The sequence below is a fragment of the Arabidopsis lyrata genome (assembly GCF_000004255.2).
Source record: "Arabidopsis lyrata subsp. lyrata unplaced genomic scaffold ARALYscaffold_7, whole genome shotgun sequence".
NCBI lineage: Eukaryota > Viridiplantae > Streptophyta > Magnoliopsida > Brassicales > Brassicaceae > Arabidopsis > Arabidopsis lyrata.
In genome coordinates this window covers 5,598,632-5,619,396 of record NW_003302549.1, presented here as the reverse complement: position 1 = coordinate 5,619,396, position 20,765 = coordinate 5,598,632, and the positions used below count along the sequence as shown (strand labels likewise).

The window sequence follows — 20,765 nt, the reverse complement described above, 5'->3', positions numbered from 1 at the left end:
GTATATGAACATACTATAGCAGACAAAATTAATGCTATCGTAGGTGGGATATCTACCATAGCTGCCGAGATCATAGCAGTTGTTATTTCGCTATGTATTACCTATGATAGCATTTTTTCCGCGCTAAGAATGTAAATTTTTCTTGTAGTGTATATAAAATGGTCCATCATAAAACAAATGTCGCACGATTATTAAAACCTAACTATAAAGAGAAATAAGGAAATACATTTTTAGATAGTACTAAAGATTAATCTTTTGCATTTTCTTCATATGAGAAGTTATCATATATACATTTTTCATAGATAATAAAGGTTATGCTGATGCAACAATAATTAGATGATACATTTGATTAATCAGTTGAATCCATTATTTGAATCAAACAAAAAAAAATGAAGTAATAGCATTGGTCCAGCTTTCGGTTTTAACTTAAATTCGGTTTACAGCTAAATATAATAAAACCCAGGACCACACTGGGGTTTTGAGTCTGTTGATTTCTCTGTCTCTTCATTCGAAATTGGGCGGTACCTAGTTTCAAGTATTTCATAACTTTTTTATTCATTCAACAAAAATATAGCAGTACATTAATTAATTCTGTTAAACCCAGAGTCTAATAAAATATGAACTTTAGTTGCCACATGAAAAACCTTCGGTTGCGCCAGGTGCAATGGCCATGTCACGATATCAAGATATATTATATTATAGGGTTAAATTTTATTTAACTCTATATTGATTGTATATATTTGTTAACTTATAGTTTTCAATGATTATCGATGCAGTTTCAGACATTCGATCGATATATTTTCCCAAGTTTAAAGTGTAATAGTTGTGGGTTCATTATAAGAAACATTAATCGCTCATCTTAAGACGTGTCACTCAATTATAGTCAAATTAAACCAAAAAAAAAAAACAGATTAAAATAGAACAATGTTAGTTTTGTGTGAGTACATATGAATATATTTGTTCTTTGACAATCGTCGACGTAGGCAAGAATCTTTTTCATGTGTTTTGGTTATAAAATGAGTGTGATAATTGGTGTGACAAATAGTTTGTATAATTATTATATATGATTTTCTTAATTAGTTTATTAAAATTTTATATTTTATAGCATGTGACAACTTCGAGGCCTATTGGTATGACGCACACTATATCTTGAATCTTCTACCCAATAACTCGATATATTTCAATTAGTTTTTACTTTTTTGTTATAAAAATGTTTCAACTACTTTGAGCATATCATACCTATAAGATTACATATCAATTATGTACTAATATCATTACTGAGTTATAACCTATATTTTCTTACATAAGAAAGAGAGTAATATATATGAGTCATGAGTGATCAGAATTATGTTTTTGCAATATCGACTGAAAGTCTTTAACTCTAACTCAACTAATTATATATGTTGGTCATGATTGAGATAAATACATATATGATGAAAATCTCAATCTGACCTTCAAATTCTCCATGCAAACGAATTGGATCATCAGCTCATATGTTCTGGTTCATAAGAACACCCCTAGCTACTCATGTTCAAAAAATTTGCTTGATCGAACCAGTCGTTATAAATTAACTATTTATTTTTCTTTATAAGAATATAGTTTTCTATTACTTTGATATAGCTATTTTGGTCAGCAAAAATTATCATACAACCAGACACATGAGACTTAACTACCAAAGATATCAATTCTAATCTCTAACAGTTCACTCAAGATCAAAACTTTCAGACAAATTAAGCTGTCAAAATGTTACAAAACGATCGCCTGTTGAGATCTGCTCCTTCTACTTGACACATAAATTGAAACAATAACATTTAGAAACATGGAACCAATTGGATTTATTAAAAAACTGTTGTAACGTTATTTTTTCTTGTCTTGGCAAAACAAGATCCCTTATTTTCTAAGGTTTTGGTGCCTATAATCTTTATTAAGATTTCCTGTCTTGAAACTCTCTTTACAAAACTATACAACTATGGAAATAAAATCCATATATTTATTACAATCTAGAGAAAAATCCAGAAGAAAACGACCATATATTCGATTTTAAAATTATGAGGTTTTGTTCCATTGTTTACACCACTAATTGTTTAGAGTCATATATATGTATTTTAGGTGAAGTGCTAGTCAGATCTGAGTAATGTATGGGAAGAGTTAGTTTCACAAGATCTTGGAAAATCTATGGAGTTATAATTTGCCAATCATTTTTTGTATACAATAAATGTAATAAAATGGATTAACTAATATTATTATTTGGCTCCTATAGATTCTTCAAGATCTCTTATTCCTTTCTCTATGATTATTTTCATATTCTTTTGAAAATTTTCATGTGAAATGTTATTCTTATTTATTCTCATTTGTTCTCTTGATCAATGCTAATTATCTTGTATCGGTCAACAAATTAAGAAAGTAATACTATTATTATTTTTATCGAGAAAAATATTTTTGTGTATTTTATATATTTTCTTTTTCTATTATTCATTTAAATCATATTTTCTCTGTTTCATAATATAAGATGTTTAAGATAATTTTTTCTGTTTTACAATATTAAATATTTTTAAATTTCTATACGAATTATAGATTAGTTTAACATTTTATGATTACTTATATCATACAGTTTTTTTATGATTAGTTGAATTTTTAAAAGGGAGACTCACAAAAATGCCCTTTTTTCAATACCCCTTTTCAAAAATGCCCTCTTTGGCTGTCTATTTTTAAAAATACCTCTTTTTATGTACAAAATGACTAAATTACCCTTCTTTTAATAGAAGATATCACGAATATATAAGGAAAACATGAGAATGTGCACGCATCAAAATTACAAATTTGATTTTGTAAAAACTTGTAAAACCTTTAAAATATCTTGTAAAATTTTCCCGTAAAAATTTTTCCCGCCAAAAAAATTTTTTTGCGGGAAAATTGATTCCGCAATTTTTTTGGCGTTAAATTTTTGGCGGGAAAAATTTACAAGGTATTTTAAAAGTTTTTTACAGAGTATTTATAAGGTTTTACAATGTATTTTAAAAGGTTTTACAACGTATTTATAAGGTATTTATAAGATATTATAAGATTTTACAAGCTATTTTATAAGGTTTTACAAGTTATAAGGTTTTACAAGTTTTTTATAAGGTTTTACAAGTTATAAATACCTTATAAAACCTTATAAGTACCTTGTAAAACCTTTTAAAATACATTGTAAAACCTTACAAAACACTTGTAAATACTCTGTAAAACCTTTAAAATACCTTGTAAATTTTTCCCGCCAAAAATGTTTCCGCCAAAAAAATTGCGGAATCACTTTTTCCCGCAAAAAAAATTTTTTGGCGGGAAAATTTTTTTGCAGGAAAAATTTTACAAGGTATTTTAAAGGTTTTACAAGTGTTTTGGCGGGAAAATTGCGGGATCACTTTTTCCGCCAAAAAATATTTTATATTTTATGGACCTAATTTTGTTTCAAATAAGGGTAAAATGATCATTAAAAATTAAAAGAGGACAAACTTAAAAATAGACTCTCAAATAAGGCATTTTTGAAAAGGGGTATTGAAAAAGGGGTATTTTTAACAATTTCTCTTTTTAAAATGAATATTTTTATTTGTGTCTATTTAGTTAAAATATTTTTTATTTCAAAATGAAGGGAGTGAGATATTTTTCCATAGATTATTCCAAGGAACTTACTTAATGCGGTCTAATGAACTGATAGTTGCTAATTGCTTTAAAGCAAACGTATATATAAAATTAATTAATTTATTTAATAAGTAAAAAGAAATACTAGATGAGTAATAATAATATATAGAGTCCTTATATCATTGCAAAATCAATTGTTAAATCGGAAAAAGCTGATCTAATCTCGGGAATGGCCCCCATTTACAATCATGCTCTGAGCGTAATCCTAAATTAGTTTTTTGCATTGGTGATAAAATACCTATTTGTTTCTTTTAAGAACATACGTGTATTTATTTTATAAGCAGTACAAATATTCTCTTACTTTAATACATGTTGGTCAGAAGCAGTATGGAAAGAACGAAAATACAGATTGACACATTAGACACCACCCAATAGACTCTAAAAAATCACAATGATTATAAAAGAATAACATCATAGTTCTATGTTAATTAATTACAAAAGGCATTATATGATTATTTTTTGTTTTATTTTAATCAATAACATGTACTCCCTCTCGCTCTGTTTCTAAAAGATTGATGTTATAAAATTTTCACATATATTAAGAAGCAATCATTGTTTAATTATTTGTCAATTATTTTTTTATACAAAATATTTTTTAATAATTTTGAACCAATAGTATTAAAAAATAGTTAATCATTACGTTTAAAGTTTACGATATATTAATTTTAATCAATAAAAAATAAAACAAAAATCTAAAAAATCAAACTTTGTGGAACAAACTAAAACTTTAGAACATCAAATATCTAGGAACAGAAGGAGTTTTATGTAAATTAAATATCGTTCATGAGTAATGATATATCCATTACATTAATACAAACCATTAATCTATGCTTTATAAACCATTATACTATATTATGTGAGTATTTGTTTTGTTTATTTTAATATAAATAGTGTTTTTGCATTAATAATTTTATATATCTATGATTATTTTCGTCTGTGATTAGTATAATCTAACTCATAATTATAAAATACGTGTGATTCTAATGTAAACACATTTTATATGTACAATTACATATTGGTTGCTTCCAGTTTTTTTTTTCTAATTAAACTTTAAAACACAATTATTAAGAAATCCGTCTCAAATAGATTTTAAACTATTCAAAAATAATATATATATAAAAAATCTTTAATGAAGTCATAATTTTGAGATTTGCTATGAAAAATATCATTTTAAGTTTCTATCTGATACTATTTGTTATGAAATTCAATTTTTTAAATATATACTCCATAATTAAGGATCGTTAAAGACAACTTCACAACCAAAAGATGAGTGATCAAATATATATTTTTTTCTTTCGTAGAAAACTATTTTTATTAAAATATCAGAAAGAGACTCTCTGTTAGAGAAAACCAAATCAAATACTTTTAATTTTTTAAAGGAGTACTCTTGAATAACTTAATTAGTACGTACCAACCATAAAGGTTATACCATAATATAGTAATACTTGGAGATAGAGTGCACCGCCATTTGTAGGAAACGATGTGAACAATTGTATACATAATATTTCTTCTGTTCCTGAAAGAATAATGTTTTGGGTTTTCACACGATTTAAGAAAAAGTAAAATTTATATTTTTTATTATTTTTTTATTATTTTATTAATGTTAATTCTACTTCTCTCTTCCTACTATTGGTCTCAAATGAAAGTAAGAATGATGTTCTACATGTATAATGGTTCTATTGGTTTTTTATGATTAAATATAATTAAGTTAAAATTAAAAACTTTCTGCGGCGAATGAGCTGCAAAATCACTTTACGCCTAATTGTGATGAAACGATTCGTTCGTATCCCAATGATTTCAGCTTTCTCTCTTTCCCTTTACGCGTGACTATCCATATACTTGATTATCGTTTTCATATTTATTTATGCTAATACTTTGATATATTTATAATCAATTTGCTTTTTTTCGTTAATAGTATATGTTTAACCTTATATATACTCATGACTCATTTGTTGCGAACTTTGGTAAAGATCATTGTTTCGGGTAGAAAAACAAAGGTTTAGTTTTTGTTCTGCTCACCAACGCATTTTTTACGTACCACGATGGAATGCATGATTATTATTTTTGTCAACAAAATGCATGATTATTGAATGTTTGAGTATTGCATGATTATTGAATATTTGAGTTCTTTTTCCACAGCTTGAATATATAAGTTCATATAATATGTGTATGTATATTCACGATTTTTTTAATATAAACTAGTGTTTTTTTAATTACTTTATTTTCTCTAATTAAAGTAGAACATATAATCGGATAAAATTGGCATAGAAAATAAACGGAGAAATATATATAGCTGGCCTATGAAATAACGCGAAGTCATTATAAAACTCCAACGACAAAAAAACAAAAATAAGTAAACAAAAAAATTCGTACAATAAAGGGATCGACATTGGTGAGAGAATTGATCGACCACTCTTTCGCTCTCTCTATCACAGAAATAATTAAGGCTTTATGAATCTATGGTTAATATCAAGTAGGAGTATAAACACATTGATATTGTAATAATTATAATAAAGAGTTTGGTACATCTCGTTTATCGTGATTAAAAAAAAAAGTTATTAACTATAAGTGGTCGTGACTTGTGCTCGATGATAATACATTGATTCATACCTAATAAGCTTTTCTAGTAACCCAACCCATATCCCAAAGTGCTTAATATTCTATATAAAAAGGTGAATCCATTTATTTAATAATGCCCTGAAGTTCTATTTGAATTCTAGTTTTTCCGGACCAAGGTTCAGGATGAGTTTTAAAATCTAGTCCGATAACGATGAAAAAAACACAATTCTAACCGGTTAAGCTAATAACATTAAATGAGTGTATATATTTTAATTTATTATTTAAGCATGCATACACACATATATATATATATATATATATATATATATATATATATATATATATATATATTGGTGAGTGTGTATGTAGATATGCCAAACTCAAAGCTTCCAAAATGTTATGACATAAAAAGAAGAGAAAACTCCATGGAAACCAAGGTTCCATGCACATGGCTTTACATCTCTAATTTTAGGTTTCTTCTTCCCACAATCCCTTTTAGTGGGTTTTGGTGGGATCCTCTATAATATTTTCTCTAATATAATAAAGAAATTTTCTTTTGATCCAAACTCAAAAACTTAACTTATAGCCACCAATACGAGTCGCTTTTGTTTGATTATTTTGAAAAATGCACTTTACAATTGTGTTACAAGTACCAATGAAGAGCAAAAAGATCTTTATCATTCTAGCTAAGTTAGTCACCATCACTTGGCTAGCATAGCTTAGCTAGTTTACAAAAGCTAAAATCGTGTTATTTTCTACTTTATTAAAGCTAATAAAAGCCTTCCTTAATCATTTACCTAGCTATCACATATTTTATTTTTGATGGGTTCTATTGCCTAATTTAACTTTTGATATGAAACATTACAATCAAAGTAGTTTTGATACTTCTTTAGGTTGAGATTAGGAGTAAACAAGAAGCAAATATTTATAAAAAAATTTCTTCCTATTTTAAGCATTGATCTTCTTAACTCCAAAATATTTTTTAAACTACTAGACTTACATCAATTAGTAGAAAATATTGCCTAGTCCATTGGATTTTTATATTGGAAAATTTCCATAAAAGATCATCACGTTTGTTATGAGAGTTTTTTTTTTTTTTTTTTAACATTGAACAACATATTTTTACTAATTGAAGTTCAGAAAACGATAGGAAAAAACAAGAAAAAACAAATCCAAAAGAGAAATCTATATGATGGTAATAAACTGGTAGCCATTTTTTTCCTTTGGCAAAAAATGAAAATCATCAAAACCAACATATTATTTCACAACCAAAAAAGTAACCATTTATGTGAATGATTGAATGTAATTAACATGTATTGCTTTTCTTGTCAAAAACATGTATTATGCAGAATTGAATATGGATGGTAGTAATAACAACTTAAATGAAAATCGAAATTTGTCTTTATTCTTTAATATAATAAAATAGCAGAAATATATGGATATGTTGTTTACTTGTTAGAAATCACATTTTCCGTACCTAAAAATTGGATTTTCATAATATTATTTTTAAAAAACAAAATGAAAAAATGTGGAGATGGCGGGACCAAGAAAATAATAACAGTGGAGAAGCTTAATTGAAGGGAATGGGGTTGATGTGGATTATTTATTCATTTGGTTCCACACAACTTCACAGCTTGCCTTCCTCATCCTCTCCACGTGGCCATTCCACGTCATCTTCTTCCCCACGTGGCTTCCTCTCGTTGGTCCCACAAAAGAATCAACCTTCTTCAACAATCAATCACCTATCGTTGCTCGCTAATTCCATCACTTCCCTTCTCTAACCAATATTTATTTCTTATTACTATTAGACGTAATAAGTAGTAATATTAACACACAAAAATGGTCGGTAGAAAATTTGTATTTCCCAATACACGTAATATTATTACTTCGTCGTCAAGCATTATCACTGTTTATTACTACTAGTGCTCAACCGTCACAAACCCCATTAGCTTTTTTTTTATTAATTAAAATTTGTACTACAACTCTAAGCAATCATACTCACAAAATACTCTGTTATTATTATTTAAAAGTAAATATCAGGAGTACTATATTATACAAGCAAAATATTAAAATAAATATCGTCGAGTGGAAAAATATTCAACGCCACATGGGATCTCTTCTTCTATATAAAGCATTGTAACCTCCAAACATACCTTCATTCCAAATTCAAAACCATTTCCAATACAACCTTCATTGATTCTCTCTCTCTCTCTCTCTCTCTCTACTAAAACCTTCAAATTCTCTTTCTCTCAATAAATCGTTACAGAAAGTTTAAAAGGAAGAAGATCAAGAATGGAGAATATGTTTCGTTTGATGGATCAAGATCAGGATTTAACAACTAACCGGTGCATTTGGGTCAACGGACCGGTCATCGTCGGAGCAGGACCGTCGGGGTTAGCGACGGCGGCTTGTCTCCATGAACAAAACGTTCCTTTCGTTGTTCTTGAGAGAGCAGATTGTATTGCTTCTCTTTGGCAAAAACGTACTTACGATCGTCTCAAGCTTCACCTGCCTAAGCAGTTTTGTCAGTTACCGAAAATGCCCTTCCCGGAGGATTTCCCGGAGTACCCTACGAAGCGTCAGTTCATCGACTACCTTGAGTCTTACGCAACCCGGTTCGAGATCAACCCCAAGTTCAACGAGTGTGTACAGACCGCTCGGTTCGATGAGACCAGTGGCTTGTGGCGAGTCAAGACCGTGTCGAAGAGTGAGTCGACTCAGACCGAGGTCGAGTATATTTGCCGGTGGCTTGTGGTGGCTACTGGAGAAAATGCGGAGAGAGTGATGCCGGAGATTGATGGCCTTTCTGAGTTTTCCGGTGAGGTGATTCACGCTTGTGATTACAAGTCCGGCGATAAATTCGCCGGGAAAAAAGTTCTCGTCGTTGGTTGTGGAAACTCCGGCATGGAAGTTTCTCTTGACCTAGCAAACCATTTCGCTAAGCCTTCCATGGTCGTGAGAAGCTCGCTTCACGTGATGCCGAGGGAAGTAATGGGTAAATCAACGTTTGAGCTTGCAATGAAGATGTTGAGATGGTTTCCTCTATGGTTAGTCGACAAGATATTGTTGGTTTTGAGTTGGATGGTTCTTGGAAACATCGAGAAATACGGTTTGAAACGACCCGAGATGGGTCCAATGGAGCTAAAGAGCGTCAAAGGCAAGACACCGGTGCTTGACATCGGAGCTATAGAGAAGATCCGGTCAGGAAAGATCAACGTGGTTCCAGGGATCAAAAGGTTTAACGGTAACCAAGTCGAACTTGTCAATGGAGAACAACTAGACGTAGACTCAGTTGTTCTAGCTACTGGCTATCGCAGTAACGTCCCATATTGGCTACAAGAGAATGAGTTCTTTGCAAAGAATGGTTTCCCGAAGACAGTAGCTGACAACAATGGTTGGAAGGGAAGGACAGGATTGTATGCGGTTGGGTTTACGAGGAAAGGGCTCTCAGGTGCGGCAATGGACGCGGTTAAAATCGCACAAGACATTGGCTCTGTTTGGAAACTTGAAACAAAACAACCCACAAAACGCTCAAGGGGTTCTCTTCGAAGATGTATCTCTCAACAGTTCTAATTTTTAGGAAAAAAAGATTAGAGTTTTAGGACAGAGATCGCTGACAAAAGAGAAGAGCCCTCTCCTGAAGACCCAAAGTGAATCAAAGGGTGTTGTGCGTGTTTTTTTGTTACCTCCTCCACTTGTTGTTTTGGGCGTTTTGTGTAAACAGAGGAAGATGTGGCCTTTTGTTTTCTATTTTTACTATCTTTTTTTTTACATACTTTTTTAACAATTATTTTTTTGGGGGTGGGTTCTTTGATTTTTTTTGTACAAGTTTATGTTAACATTTATATTGTATACACTTTTCTATTATTTTTTAAGCCAAATATATTTTGATTTCAATTACCATCTTTCTATAGTCTTGCCCACCTCTCTTACTTTCCACTTGTTGAATAAAGCATCATGTTTTGGACAGTAATTTGAATGAAACTTCGATACTTGGATTCATTTTGGAGTTGCGGATTCGAGTTCTACTACACTTAATTCTTAGTTGTTGTTTTGGCCCTGTTGAACAAAAACCTTTTTTAGGTGCTTAAGGAATTGCAAAATAAGTATATATAAATGAATAAGAGCATGCGAAATTATACTATGACATAAAGCCATACATCTATTTTCAAAATTCTCGTGGTGCAAAGAAAAACTTAGAAAAAATTGATTTGATTATTAATTTTTTTTGAGAATTTCAGACATATTGACTTCCAGTGTTGTTGGAATGAAATTAAACATAAACAAAACTCTCGAGTGATTTTTATGGTCGACAACTCTTTAAAACTCTCGGATAAATGAACGAGCCAACAAACATAGAACAGAGCAAAATATTCGAAAGCTCACAAAAAAAGGTCGTCACAGTTATACACATAATCACTATTTAATCTAATAAAGCTTCATTTTATGATAAAATTTGTGAATTATAGTATTTTAAATCATTTATCACCCTATATAAAGAGGAAAAGGTTAACATAAATATGGATTTAATTCTTTAAAACTAAGGGCTTCTTCGTTAACTGATATATCTATCAAAATAATTTTCAATTCCGGTGAAATGTATGTTGTTGACGGAAAAAAATTAATTAAAGAAAACTTTGTAACTAAATTTGTCTAAACAGAAGTTTAAAGATGATCCTTAAATACATGTGATATCTAGGTGTTTTGTGTGGGTTGGAATTAATTAATTAGGTGATTAAACCTAATTAACAGAGCACATAATTAAATCCCACTTTACATTCGATTTGAGTCATTAATCAAATTATTAGTGTCGTGGTTCATGCATCAATCTTCCGCTCTGCACGGAAACTAAATCGGTACATTCCTTTTAGGTAGTTAATTAGTTCTCTTCGATCCAAGTTTGGACTCATCTAAAAGCGTCCCCAAAAACCATTATACTTCAACTGTTTTAGTTGCTAATCATATGCATCATATAGAAAACAATTTCCAACGTCGACCAATATAACAGCAGAATCATGCAATTGTAACCATTTGCTAATGAACGACCCATATGCAATGTGTTTTATAACCTGAAGTCCTGAACCTTACTTGGTGGATCTGATTCGTATTAATATTTATCATCTAATATTTGTTGTATCTTATCTACAATAAAGATTAAATGTAGAGGACTATTCTACGGTTTAACAAAAAAAAAATTCCATTCCTTTAGCACGATTATTAAATGACCATTACCAAACCACTTAATCATGGTATATTTTTAAAGTATATAATTTTAATTTTGTGATCATTTGGAAAACAAAACATAAAAATGATACTTTATAGATTTTTTAGTTTTACAGTATATTATTAACAATTTGAAACCACGGAGAAAAATAATACTCCTAATATGTATATACTATATTAATGTGATGAAGTTCCAAGGGAAAAAACAAAGAGAAAAGTGAATAAATTTTGTAATGACATTAAAACCCACATGTGTTGGGTCCAATGAAGAGATTTAAACTCCATTAATTAAAGAGATCTCACAATGTCACATCAAAATGTAGATCGGCCTATGTCCAACGTCAAAGGATAAAGCCAGCAGTTCAAAACCAATTTCGACCACAGCATTTTGTACATTTATGATTATTATTTTATTGATGACAAAAAAAAAGATTATTATTTTATTATTATTGATATGTAGAATTGATAATAATTCAAATTTTCAAAAAAGTTCTTATATATTTCTTGCTGGTATTTGTATAAAGGCAAAATGTATCATATTACATGTATCAGTTCTATTTTAATCTTTTTACTTTTTAGTGTATTTAAAAAGATTATGATCGATGAATAACACAGGAAAAAAATAGACAAACATTGAGCTAAATAGATTAAAAATTTTACATATTTTTTTTGGCGTTTTATAGTTCAAATTTCATACTATACAATGATACAAACTTGATTTCTTATCAATTTTAAACTATACATATTTAATTTGATTAGAATTAATAAAAAAATCTCATATAAAATTATCGATACATTTACATAGGTGTTGAGTCATACGCATTAGAATGTCTTCTAGTAGCGTCAAAATCATCTTTTATTGAGGATATATCGATAAAAGAAAAGAAAATAGCTAGCTCCATAAATAGTAAATTTTAAGTTCGACCAAAATACTTGAACTGGACATGTCTAACATCTTGGAAGTAGAACTTCTGATGATTATGACTATATGTACTATAACTCTATAACGCATGTACACCGTGTGAAGTCTATTTCAAAGCCCATGGAGGAGAGTGATCATCTAGCCTTATGTACCCTCACCGCATGTTACCTATTTAGAAACTACAAGGTGAGATGTTGAATTTGAGTGACCATTATCTTTTTGCTTTCTTCTTTGTTTTTGCCATACTTGTCACTTGTCACCTCACATTCACATTTATTCTCAATCTATTTTCATTACCTTGGCAAAAATCCTAGCTAGATAGGCATCATCTTGGATTCCTAGTTATGTGTTTTGGTTGTAAATACTTAGCTAGCTAGAAATCTATCACATAGGTAGATATGCGTCCATATACATTCACAGTGCCATTTACTTTTTTATTTAACGAAATTGCGTAACAAGATTTTATACGACTTTGATTTAAAGTTGTCAATTAGACCAATTTTACGTATCTCGACCAAATCTTTATCGTTTTTCAAACAAAATGCGGTCTAATTTGACTATCAGATTAGCCAAAAATAAAAATAAAACCAAAAACATGGTTATATCCAAAAAAATTAAATATTTTTTGGATTAAATTTCTAAAAATCGATATCTTTAGAGTTGGATTTAGGTCTTTTTTGACACATCTACTTTTGATTAATTAGTATATAGGCGGCAGGTATAAATGAGTCAAAATGATTTGAGAGTTGCTTTGAAGATATCAGTGACAAAGAGTAAATGGGTAACACATGCGAATGGTCACAAATTCTCCAATGGAGAAATCACTCATGTTCAAGGGTCCACATTGTTTATCTTACACATTACCAAAGTCTGAAAAAACTAGGGTTTGTTCCTTTCACATGCCTATGTCTGTTAGATGAACTACCTCTTGTGAAAAGAAAAAAAATATATATTCCTCTACACTAAACACAAGAAAGAAGAAACCAACAAACACTTGTATTTACCAGACACAATCTTTAAAGATTTAATTTTACGTAAGTCAATTTCCAAGTCCAACGTTAAGGATATATACGGAATGAAATAAATAATAGACAATGTATTTGTTATAAAAGTAGCTAGGAACTAGTACTTCTCTATCAAGTAACTATACAAGCTCATCAAGGGGTTCGATTTACTATAGTTTGTTTATACATATAGTTTATCAAGTTTTAGTTCGTATACTCAAAAATGTACGTAAAGAAAAATAATTCGAATGTACTGGATTTAATCATTGGGATGGTAAAGTTTCGAATGGAACACTATTGTACCCATATCTCTATATCCCTTTTTATGTACCTGCAACCCCACTCACACATATATATAGTATGGGCATTTTAGTTCCAATCCGGGTCGAGATTCATCCTGATTATGTATAATATTTATAATGTTTCTAGTATATAGAAATTTGACATTTTTGTGTAAAATAAATTTTCTTACAAGATATTTTCTCTATTATTAGATTTTGTATAAACAAATACAAACCTTAACTAGCTAGTTTAGTACATTATTTTTGAATGGATAATTTGAGTAGAAGAATTTGAATAAATAGAATGTCCGAAATTCCACATATCTAAAAAACCTAAAATAATTAAATGTTTAGATATTTAGACCATTCGTTCGAATAGATTGGATACATATATCTGAGTTTTCTATATAGTATTTGATTTGTGCCAATCTCTAATATGTACTCATATACGCATGGATGGACACAGACAACACAAGAAACTTGTACAAGTGAGAGTACTTGACAATTCTTTTAGTCAGTTTTATAAAACAATTGTTTATAATTAAAGTGGGTTATGTTTTGTGTGTGGATGTATATAATATTTAATACATCATCATGTACTTATCAAATATGTTTACATATATATATGTATGTATGTCAATGCAACAAAGATTTGGGCTTATAAATAATGAAGAAAATGTTGGTGGGATATGGACAAAAACAAATTGAGAAACAATGAAATAATTCGAACCCATGACGTTACAACTAGTCTCTTTTTTTTTTTTTCTTCGTTACAACTAGTCAAAAGTCCCCACATGATCTTATCAAAGGTAGGTCCATGGATGAGTTGTTTTCAGTATCACGAATTTTGTTATGGCCTTTAAGTGTAAAATGACAAAACTTTCCAAACAAATCAGTGCAATCTAGTCATCTAGATATCAATAGTGAACGATTATGGTAAGTTTTATGGTTTACAATTCAAAATCAATTGGTAATTAGTGGATCGTAACATATTATTTGTTAGTATCATGGTATTTTTGATGTGAGATTCGTAACATGTTTCTTCAAAATAATTGATCGTTTTATCTCATCTTGTATTAAATCCAATATTAGGAGTAGGACTGATGATGCTATGATATCATGATTCCAATTCCAATTCAAAAACAGATATGATTTGTTTTGAACTCTTATAAAGCCCATTGGGCCCATAACCACGAATTCAACAGAATTGTTTTACGCCCATTAGTAATATTAAAGGCCCATTAAGCACTATAGTGAATCCATCAGAATAAAAAAAAATCAGATTTTTTTTTGTTGGTCACGAAATTTCAGCCATTTTATTTAATTAAAAAACAAAGGAAAAAAGAGGACAAGTCACGTCACGAGACAAATTAGCACGCAAAGAAGACGAAGAAGAAGAAGAAGAAGCTCCAAGAATCTGTCGCAGAAATCGCCATGGCAGTCACAGCATTTAACCCATTGAAACTTGCATCGTCGTCTCTAGATCCGATTCCTTCAATCTCTTCTTCTTCTTCTTATTCATTCTCTTTGATATCTGTCGGATCTTCTTTCAAGAGATGTCTAAAGCAGTCATGTTCTGTTCGAGCCATGTCTTCTTCTTCTTCTTCGGCTGCTTCGTCTTCTTCTTCTTCTTCCTTCGGATCGAGAATGGAAGAGAGCGTGAGGAAAACAGTGACTGAGAACACTGTCGTTGTTTACTCCAAAACTTGGTGCTCGTATGTTCACTACTCTCTTTGCTTTTCAATATTTTCAGATAATCTAAATTAAGATTGCTTAATTGGAGAATGGGTTTGTTAAATATTCTTGTAAAGTATCGTTTTTTTACATGGGTTTTATTGTTCTTTAGATCTTAATGTTTCTGTTGATAATTTGTTGGGGTTTGGTTGTGTATTGAAGATACTGTACTGAAGTGAAGACATTGTTCAAGAGACTTGGGGTTCAGCCACTGGTTATTGAATTGGATCAACTTGGTATGTTTACATTTCCTTAACCTTTCTATTTATTTCATAGCTTAGCTTTGATTAATTGATTGATTATGATTATACTAAGCTTTAGTTCATGTCATGGCTTTAGATGGAGGATGAACTAATGATTTTTAGTTGTTTAGAAGTATCCATTAGTTCTATTGCCGCCTTTAACCTTTGGATTTGGTTTCATATGCATAGTACCAATTTAGTTTGTGTTGTGGCATTTAGACTCGGTGAAAGAACACAAGTCTTGTTCACCTTTCAATTGGTTTAGTTTTGTAGATTCGAATGAGTTCGTATGTTTTTTTTTTAATATCTTTAACTCCTGTTTCTGGACTTTGGGTTTAAAACTTACATTTTGGGGATTCTTGTTTGCCTTTGGTATTTGTTTCTTGGAGAATCACTAGTCTATACTTATATCATAATAGTAAATGTTGTCTCTCTTTGATAACAGTTGAAGATGCAATTGTCAAAATATTTGGTGATTTTGGACAAGAGAGAAAAATCTGTTATGTTTCTATCTTAATTTTGTTTGAGTAAACTATGTTTGGTTCATTTCAGGTCCACAAGGGCCACAACTGCAGAAGGTACTGGAAAGACTTACTGGGCAACACACTGTTCCTAATGTTTTTGTCGGTAAGTATTTCAATCCGTTTATATCGATCATATCTTCATTGGAAGCTGTTTTCTCTATATCCTGCTTCAAAAGATGAAACCTTTAGATATCTCAAAGAAGTGAACAACATAGTTTCAGTTAGTAACAAACACATAAAATTGTCTAATCTGTGTCCTAATGATCAGGAGGCAAGCACATTGGTGGCTGCACAGGTACATTCTCCTTCTCATCTCACCTCTTTTGGTTAGATGCCTCAGTTTCTTCTACTTCTCAAATGTGAGTTTTGGATGTGATTCAATAGTCGACATAATCTTCTTCTTGTTGTATTACAGATACAGTGAAGCTTAACAGGAAAGGAGATCTGGAAGTGATGTTAGCTGAAGCCAACGGTAAAACTGGTCAGTCTTGAGGAGGTGATGAAACTAGTTCGGAGATTTTGCATATGGAGCTTGGAAAGTTTTCTTATTTTCGTTATTATCATTGTACCTCATTTGAATACAATAATCATAGTTAATAAATAATTTGAATTCACAGTTTCAAGCCTTCATAGTAACCCAAAAATTACCCAAAAGAAAAAAAACAGAGCTCGTAAATAAAGGAGGAAAAAGTGATGTAATGTATTCCAGAAAATCCCAAATGTGAGAGAAGCGTGGCAAGTTTAGGATCACACAGGCCAATAGAGAGAAAAATGATCTAACAATGAAAAGAGAAGTCATCATCTTCTGAAACAGGGGAAGTTGCAGAGAATCTAGCGAGACCAATGGCTACTCTGGTCTCGTCTCAAACTTACATCTACCATTGTCATATTAGTAAACAAGCTCTTTATCAGTCAAAAGAATCATACTCTCCTCGTAGATTTTCTCGTCATAATCACAGAGAACGACTTGATTTTTCTCCTAGATTGACAATAACTGGAAAGCACCAACCTTTGTCTTTCAACACCGTGTGTTTTGCTGCAGATGAGCCCTCCGAAATCAGGTAAAATTCGACTTCTTCTAACATTTTAAATTGGGTTTCGTCTTTAGATTTAAATGAATAATGGGTTTAGGTTCTATCTGTGTTATTGTTGAATCAATTTTAGTACTTGGTAGATTTTGATGCTCAATGAGATGATGAAAGGTTGAGACTTTGAATGCAAGAATGTTATCTCTCAGCTTGTTGCTACCATTGTTTCTGTGAAATGTTAGACACTTTAATGAAGCCCTTTTGTTTGTAATGACAGAGCTAAGTTATCTCTGTTTTTACTTTCAGTGCTGATGCTAGAATCCGTAGTGAGGTTCTGTCTCCGTTCAGATCAGTCCGTATGTTCTTCTACCTCGCCTTCATAGCTAGCGGTTCACTAGGGGGACTAATAGCCACTTCCAGGCTCATCGGTGCCCTGGCGAATCCGGCTAGATCAGGCGAAGTTCTTGAGATCGTTAAGGGTTTGGGGATTGACATTGGTGCTGCTTCTCTCTTTGCGTTCCTCTACTTCAACGAAAACAAGACCAAGAACGCGCAAATGGCTAGGCTTTCGAGAGAAGAGAATCTTGCAAAACTCAAAATGAGGGTCGAAGAGAACAATAAGGTTATCTCGGTAGGTGATCTCAGAGGCATTGCTAGGCTTGTGATCTGCGCTGGTCCTGCGGAGTTTATTGAAGAAGCGTTTAATAGAAGTAAAGAGTTTACACAAGGGCTTGTGGAGAGAGGTGTGGTTGTCGTGGCTTATGCTACGGATGGGAATTCGCCGGTTTTGGAGTTTGATGAGGCTGACATTGTGGATGAAGAAATAAGTCAGAGAAGGAAGAGACTGTGGCGGGTGACTCCGGTTTTTGTCCCGGAATGGGAAAAGTAAGAATCTTTCCTTAAAGATAGTGAAACCGAGTTGAAAGAATCGAACTTGGAGGTGTTCTTGATCTCTGTTTTTTGCATGAACAGGTGGTTAAATGAGCAGAAGAAGCTTGCCAATGTTTCTTCAGACTCTCCAGTGTAAGTAGTTCCTTGCATTTCATTTTGGAACCGGTTTAAACTGCTCATGCACTGGTTCTTGAGCTGAAAATATGAGTGTTTTAGCGTAAAGACCATCGATTTAAACTCAGTGCCACTGAATTGTTGTTGATTTTAGGTATTTGTCACTGCGTTTGGACGGGCGTGTAAGAGCAAGTGGAGTGGGTTATCCTCCATGGCAAGCCTTTGTAGCACAACTTCCACCGGTTAAGGGAATCTGGACCGGTCTTCTTGATGGTATGGATGGTAGAGTGTAAATACTCTTAATACTTTAGGGACAAACAGTGGCGGAGCCAGAAAAATTGTTTATAGGGGTCAAATTTTTTTATATAGAAAATACATAAGTTCATTAGAAAAAATAAAATAGCATCAAAATATACTTTTAAGAATTTTATCTTAGAATTGTTCATATTTTGTAAGTATTTTATTATTATTTCCTTTGTTACATAAACAATTTTATGAGCAAAAGCATCAAAATATTTTACGTCAAACTAAAGTATACAAATTTTAACTTAAAAATTTTTGACAAAAAAAAACTCAAAATTTTATTTCAATATCATTTTCAATGGATAATGTTAATTGAAATAGAGGAAAAAAAAAGAAAAAGAAAATCATAAAGTAGCAAAAGAATAGAGATAATTAGGTTGAACTCATTTTAATGGATATATAGTTTTATTTTTGTTTATTTGTAATGAGTTTATTTGTATTAAATATTTTTTATATATAATATATAATATTTAGTGCTTTTCTCTTAAATTAAAATTTGATGGGGGTCAAATTTTATTTTGTAATGGAGTCAATTTATAAATGATTAATCAAATTAGACTAAGTTTTAAAAATCCATGGGTGTCAATTGACCCCATGGTATAGTGCTACCTCCGCCACTGGGGACAAAATGACATGTTTCTAGTCTCATAAAATTTATCAAATGTATAGTTATGAAAAGATTTTGACTTAAAAATGATCAGTTTCGCTTCTGTAGTCATATTTATTTGGAAATACGATTTTAAGATCTATCCCAGCAGACCAGACCGAGTATTTAGGTGTGTACCGAGTGAAATATACCGGTTTCGAATTGTTTATGAAAACGGTTACGAGAGCTAACCATGATTAGAAAGAGACTTTTAACTGAATTTTCATCACAGTCTGTGAAAAAAATAAGAAAACCGGCTCGAAATTCAGATGAGGAGAAATAATTGGTAAACTTTTCGGTACATACGGTTCGGGTCATGTTACAAACGGATAGACCGGTATTGAATACACAGTTTTTGAATTCTCCCATTTAAGCTGCAACTTCTTCGACCTCGTCCAATGCATAGTTGTTGGTCGATATGTTGGCGTAATTCACTTTCGCGAACCGAACCACAACCGGGTATCGGGTCTTTGGGTCCTGCACATTTTAAAATCCGGGTCAAGAAACGATACAAACCGGCATGGTGAAAGATATATACATATGACCGTTAGATAGTTGATTGGAGACTAAATGCGTTACCTGATCAACGGCAACAACTGATCCAACGTTCTTGAACCAATAGGATTCTCTCCTTAGAATCTTGACCTACGAATCCCAAGACTTTATATCAGATAAGAAACGATTGATTATAACCAAAGTATGTGGTTACAAGTCACACGCGCATAAACACAATTAGATATGAACCATGTTATGAACAAAAGATGTGGTGAAATTTATTTATTTCGTCACTAAGGATACAATTTTTGCATAGTGATTATGATACAAAAATTACGATTTCGCAATTAAAGACTCCTACTAATTAGCTAGTTGTGTGATTGGCAGATTTATTTTGTCATTTCACCATTCTACAGATTACCAAAAAGAACTTAAATAAAATTCGCTCATATACATGAATCCAACGATCAATAAGTAACTTTGGCTAATGAAATTTAAACGGTTTAGGTTAGCTGACCTTAGACCCTCTCTTAGGGCCAATCGGAGGTGGCTTGGGTTTGGTGGCAGCAGCTCCAGCCGGAGAAGCGGCAGCTGCCGGAGAACCTTCCGATGACGAGGTTGCTGGAGCCGCATCTTCGGCTGCCCTGACTACGAGCCTAGAACCGGCGTTTCTCATCGGCAAGAAAGACACGGAGTTCCTGGACGATGAAGCGCCGGCGGCCGAGGTGACGTTGGCCGGCAGAACAAACACCGTAGATGTTGTCGTCATCGCCATCTCTGGTTTTTTTCTTTTCTTTTTCTTTCTTTCTTATTGTTATTCCGACACGAAATAGTGCTTCTTGATTGGTTTTGTTGATAGTAGTAATATGCTCGTAAGGCTAAGAAAAGAGGAATTGTTTGAGATGTTTTGGGTTAAACGAATCGTTTCCCTCCACTTGAGATCTGCCACGTGTACATCACATATCTGTTCTTAAGGATAATGTGCTGACGTGGTTTTAGGTTACTCTTATTTCAGATTTCCTTTGTTACACGTTTATGGAATGAAATTTAAAAATAAAAATGAATAATACGAGGAAAAAGTAAATATTTAGTGTTTTCTTTTTTTATGTGGGTAAATATTT

The 20,765-nt window shown here is 31.7% G+C and overlaps 4 protein-coding genes across 5 annotated transcripts; 3 read left to right on the top strand and 1 right to left on the bottom strand.

Moving 5' to 3' along the window:
* The first annotated feature begins 8,322 nt into the window (after positions 1 to 8,322).
* Positions 8,323 to 10,137, top strand: LOC9305549 (probable indole-3-pyruvate monooxygenase YUCCA8). The gene has a single exon (XM_021016452.1). The coding sequence runs from the start codon at positions 8,530 to 8,532 to the stop codon at positions 9,808 to 9,810; it is 1,281 nt and encodes a 426-aa protein (XP_020872111.1). The 5' UTR covers positions 8,323 to 8,529; the 3' UTR covers positions 9,811 to 10,137.
* Positions 10,138 to 14,973: 4,836 nt separating this feature from the next.
* LOC9305548 (glutaredoxin-C5, chloroplastic) lies at positions 14,974 to 16,783 on the top strand. The gene is made up of 5 exons (XM_002869431.2): positions 14,974 to 15,382; positions 15,564 to 15,637; positions 16,196 to 16,270; positions 16,436 to 16,462; positions 16,583 to 16,783. Exons 1-5 carry the CDS (start codon positions 15,102 to 15,104, stop codon positions 16,657 to 16,659), a joined length of 534 nt encoding a protein of 177 aa, XP_002869477.1. The 5' UTR covers positions 14,974 to 15,101; the 3' UTR covers positions 16,660 to 16,783.
* Positions 16,784 to 16,809: 26 nt separating this feature from the next.
* Positions 16,810 to 19,257, top strand: LOC9303511 (protein LOW PSII ACCUMULATION 1, chloroplastic). 2 transcript variants are annotated; one of them, XM_021016823.1, is made up of 5 exons: positions 16,810 to 17,228; positions 17,502 to 18,080; positions 18,168 to 18,218; positions 18,355 to 18,510; positions 19,124 to 19,257. In XM_021016823.1, the coding sequence occupies exons 1-4, from the start codon at positions 17,011 to 17,013 to the stop codon at positions 18,491 to 18,493; spliced, it is 987 nt and encodes a 328-aa protein (XP_020872482.1). In that variant the 5' UTR covers positions 16,810 to 17,010; the 3' UTR covers positions 18,494 to 18,510; positions 19,124 to 19,257. The 2 variants fall into 2 exon arrangements, with proteins under 2 accessions (XP_020872482.1, XP_002869476.1); XM_002869430.2 differs by lacking the exon at positions 19,124 to 19,257 and having other exon boundaries at positions 18,355 to 18,690.
* Positions 19,258 to 19,343: 86 nt separating this feature from the next.
* On the bottom strand, positions 19,344 to 20,599 carry LOC9305547 (photosystem I reaction center subunit IV A, chloroplastic). Its single transcript, XM_021016824.1, has 3 exons — positions 20,162 to 20,599; positions 19,729 to 19,794; positions 19,344 to 19,626 (listed from the first exon to the last, which is right to left on the bottom strand). Exons 1-3 carry the CDS (start codon positions 20,417 to 20,419, stop codon positions 19,519 to 19,521), a joined length of 432 nt encoding a protein of 143 aa, XP_020872483.1. The 5' UTR covers positions 20,420 to 20,599; the 3' UTR covers positions 19,344 to 19,518.
* Positions 20,600 to 20,765: the final 166 nt, after the last annotated feature.